This window comes from Quercus robur, chromosome 3 (assembly GCF_932294415.1).
Source record: "Quercus robur chromosome 3, dhQueRobu3.1, whole genome shotgun sequence".
NCBI lineage: Eukaryota > Viridiplantae > Streptophyta > Magnoliopsida > Fagales > Fagaceae > Quercus > Quercus robur.
Window position 1 is genome coordinate 45,365,609 of NC_065536.1, and position 3,947 is coordinate 45,369,555.

General features: G+C 34.4%; 1 protein-coding gene across 1 annotated transcript; it reads right to left on the reverse strand.

Annotated features, from left to right (window-relative positions):
- Nucleotides 1-3,947, reverse strand: LOC126718061 (uncharacterized). Its single transcript, XM_050420103.1, has 5 exons — nt 3,436-3,947; nt 2,347-2,710; nt 1,194-1,264; nt 464-562; nt 1-355 (listed from the first exon to the last, which is right to left on the reverse strand). Exons 1-5 carry the CDS (start codon nt 3,676-3,678, stop codon nt 245-247), a joined length of 888 nt encoding a protein of 295 aa, XP_050276060.1. The 5' UTR covers nt 3,679-3,947; the 3' UTR covers nt 1-244.

Below are 3,947 nucleotides of genomic sequence, written 5' to 3' on the forward strand. Positions count from 1 at the left end.
TAATTGAAAAGCTCTATAGCATATAAGGTCATACCCAATGCACAAAGCTCCCATTTTTGTGGGGTATGAGAGAGGTGATTGGTGGACAGCCTTATCCCCAATTTATTCATAGTTAGTAAAAGAATATTACATGCTACAACCACAGAAATTACTTAAAATTACCTACCTTAAAATCACTCTTCAATCCATTTCATGCAACTTCTTGTCTAAAAATTAAGGTGCAATTTTTGGCTCAGATCTCTTCCTACTCAAGATTCTGATCGAATTTGTTTTGCTCAAGTTTCTCTAGCAATGCCTTCTTCTCATCTTCCGGAAGAGAATTGAACATGAAAACAGATTTGTCACCAATATCATCCTTGAAAGCAGGAGTGTACCAGAAAGCAATGGATGTTATTGTTAAAAACAGTAAATATAACCAAACAGAAAGTCATTACCAACAAATTTAGGTCATTTAATAGTTTACCTTAATTGGCTGAGTAAACTTCCTTCCGGAAAATATCACAAAAAGGGCCATCCATGAACCCAGCAGAGTAAGCTTTACTCCATCATCCATCAAACCGGTCTGTGAATTTCAAGTGCAACCCATTAGAGGTCTAAAGAAAGCAGAACTTAAAAGTTTGGATAAGAAATCCACTGATCATTAATAAAGGGTACTACAAAATCCTCAACTTAACCATGGCATAAGTTTATAGAAATTTAAGAACTTCAGAAATTAGGGGCCCGTTTGTTACCGTTGTTTAAACAACAGTTTTCAGTATTTAAACAACATTACATGTATTTTTACACACTTTTTCACCCACACGTATTTCCAAAAAATATAAACAACATTACTAGAAATCTCTTACCAAACGGCCTCCTAGATGATCTCAATACCAAAATGGGGGAGAGAGAGAGAGAATCATAACAATGCCCTTTATCAAGCTATTTTCCACACAGAAAAAGAATAAACAAATAAAGCAGACAAGACAAACATGGAAGTATCTACACATGGGGAATTCGTATAAAGCAAAAAGCCAAACTCGTTTTGCACATATACATGAAGTAACACTGATCATTTACTTACAAATGAGATACCAGCATGGTTGCATAGTCCCACTGAAAAACTGGTCAATTCTTTGAATAATAATTGTATATATGTGCGTTGTCATCATCTTGCTAAAAGAACTACTATGAATAAATTGCAAGAAGAATACCAGGTGCCCAAGAAGAAATGTAGGTATGATGAATGTGAGGACTCCAGCTTCCAGCTTTCCATAACAAAGGCCTGTTTGGAGAGTATGTCTAAAACAGTCAGGGGATACCATTTAATTTTTCCATATTATATATAACTTCAAAAGCCATAAAAATTATAAAACAAAAAAAAAGTATACCACAATACAAACTTGCATTCTCACAATTAATTTCATGGCTAAACCATTGGTCCTGACATTGTTGACAGAATAAGGGAGGTTGAATTTTCTTAGAACAGTTTTTTTTTTTTTTGGTGGGGGGGGGGGGGGGGGGGAAGTGTTACTTCCAAGAAACCCAAAAAATGTTGAAAGGAAACAATATCCTGATTTTCTTGGCAAAAATAAATAATTAAAAAAAAGGAAAAACAAAAATAAAAGTACCACTTCACTTGGACATCAAATTATGAATATTTTACTACATATTGATCCTATACTACCTGTTTATCACTGAAAGGATAATCTGTGATAAATAAGATGAATAAACATTATGACACCTTATCAATTTTATTTTCAACAAGCAAATAAGTAAACACACAGACTCCTGCCTCCCTTCATCTTAATCCTTCTTCATATTAGTAAGTTGTCAAACACTAAAATGACACAGAGAACAAAAGAAAAATGGTTGTAACCAATTCAAGCAAATAAAATGATTTTGATTTTTTTGGCATGATGGAGAACATAATCAAGAGACTCTAATGATGAATTTCACGTTGAATTTAAAAAACATGATGCCATGGTGATTCAAGGTGTTGCAAAGAAACAGGGGTTATGTCAAAAAGTAAACTATTTTATGTTGATAATGGTTTTTTCCTTTCCAAACAACTGAAGGAAACACTAAGCCCAAACTCTTCCCTTTTTGCTTTAACCATTTCAAAAAGGAACCTGGACTTTCCTAAGGGCATGGAATTTGATATTATACTTTAATTGTATAATATGGAGGATTAAAATTAAAGCATCAGTTGAAAGCAAATTGAGTTATACCTGACCGATTTCACATAAGAAATGATTACAAAGAAGGGAAGGCAGGTTGCAGTTTTGTGTTATGGCTTCTTTAACTTAAAACATAACAAATTAAATCAGAAAATATGCTAAAATCACAAACTGACTGCAATATTACCTTCTTTGAAGACAAGTCCTGTCAGTGATGCAAAGAGAGGACCAATAAACCAGACGGCTAATGGGTTATCGATAACATATTGTATTAAGTTGTCACCAGCTGGTTGAGCGAGGCTTGTGTAGGTTGCCAAAGATCCAACAACACCGAGTGCCCATAGTGCTTGAAGAGTGCGCTTAATCTCAGTAACATAGATGTGGATCAAAAATAATGACAAGCCCAACCCACCAGCTCCAATTGTATAAAATAGATCAAGATTTTGCTTAATTATATCACTTAACAAAGAGTTTTCAGGTAAAAAAGCAGATGATGCAGCAACAACAAACGATGCAGCAGCAGTCACCAATCCCGATCTGTATAAAATAACCTGTCACGGCAAGCAAATTATCACCAAGATACTCAAATATAAAGCCCTATGGCCTGATATCATTATCCAGATTCAGACCATTATTACATTTCTTATCTACTAATGACTAAGTTTTTGACTTACATGACATGAATCTTGTGTTTCTAATCTTTATATTAACTTACAGATAAATACACTTGTAGTTCTAAGCAATTTGACCTTGTAAGCCCCTTTAACATTATGTATAAAAAGGCTAAAGGAGATCATAAATGAAGACAATCTTGTAAAACCTTATAGAAATTGAATTCTATAAATTCTTATACTTTTCTTGTTTAATCCTAATTGTTTAATATCCAAACTCTAAAAATAAAATCACGTGAATTCCTCTGTTTGTTAAGGTTCCTAGAGCTAAAATTACTTTGTTTTAACCATAGATACAGGCATCTCAGCCTCATTACCATGTAAAGATGCAACAAACTCTTAGACTCTTAGTTACAGTTACAGCATAATCATCAAAAGTAATGACAAGAAACCCATTTTAGATCTCCTATAAAATATTTTCACCTTAATGATTAACACCCTTTACAGCATAATCATTAAAAGTAACGAGAAAAAAACAATATTAATATAGATGATGGAGCAGCCTGCGTAGGCACAGAGACACATGGTCATACACATACTAAAAAAGAATACTGTAAAAGATAAATAAGATTAAAAAATTTAAAAAAATTTAAAAAATCGTGTACCTCTCGAACGTCGGAGGAATCAACGGTCCAAGGGCCGTAGATTCCCTGATAAAAAGTCTGAGAGCTCTCTCCAAGAGCCTTGCACTTTATCGATCCATTTCGAAGCCTTAGCTTAGTTACTGTTACTGTTGAAGTTGAAGACAGTAGTAGTTGTAGTGAAGAGTAACAAGTCATCCTGCTAGAATCAGATAACACTCGTGACACCATGGGTGCTGTTGCACATGATAACACTCGTGACGCCATGTCCTGAAGCTCACAAATCACAACGACTTTCTTGCCAACTTCGGTATTTTATAACGTATAATAATTATTCCATATTCTGCATATGTTCCACTTCTTTGTTTGGAAATTAACAGTGTTGCCCCTAAAGTCTGTTGGTCGTGTAGAGAAAACCCCAAAAAATATGGTGCTCGCTATTCAGTGCAATCTATTGATCTGGATGACAGTCTCTATGCCTGTGGGAGCGAGTTTCAAGGGTTTTTGTACACTTCGAGTACGATTTGTGTTTTTAG

What these genes read in the sequence shown, in the direction of transcription:
- LOC126718061 (XM_050420103.1), bottom strand. Translation starts at nt 3,678, where the DNA reads ATGGCGTCACGAGTGTTATCATGTGCAACAGCACCCATGGTGTCACGA. An exon ending in ATTCCTCCGACGTTCGAGAG is followed by an intron (nt 2,711 to 3,435) that starts GTACACGATTTT and finishes TTGCCGTGACAG; the next exon opens with GTTATTTTATACAGATCGGG. An exon ending in CATTTCTTCTTGGGCACCTG is followed by an intron (nt 563 to 1,193) that starts GTATTCTTCTTG and finishes TGAAATTCACAG; the next exon opens with ACCGGTTTGATGGATGATGG.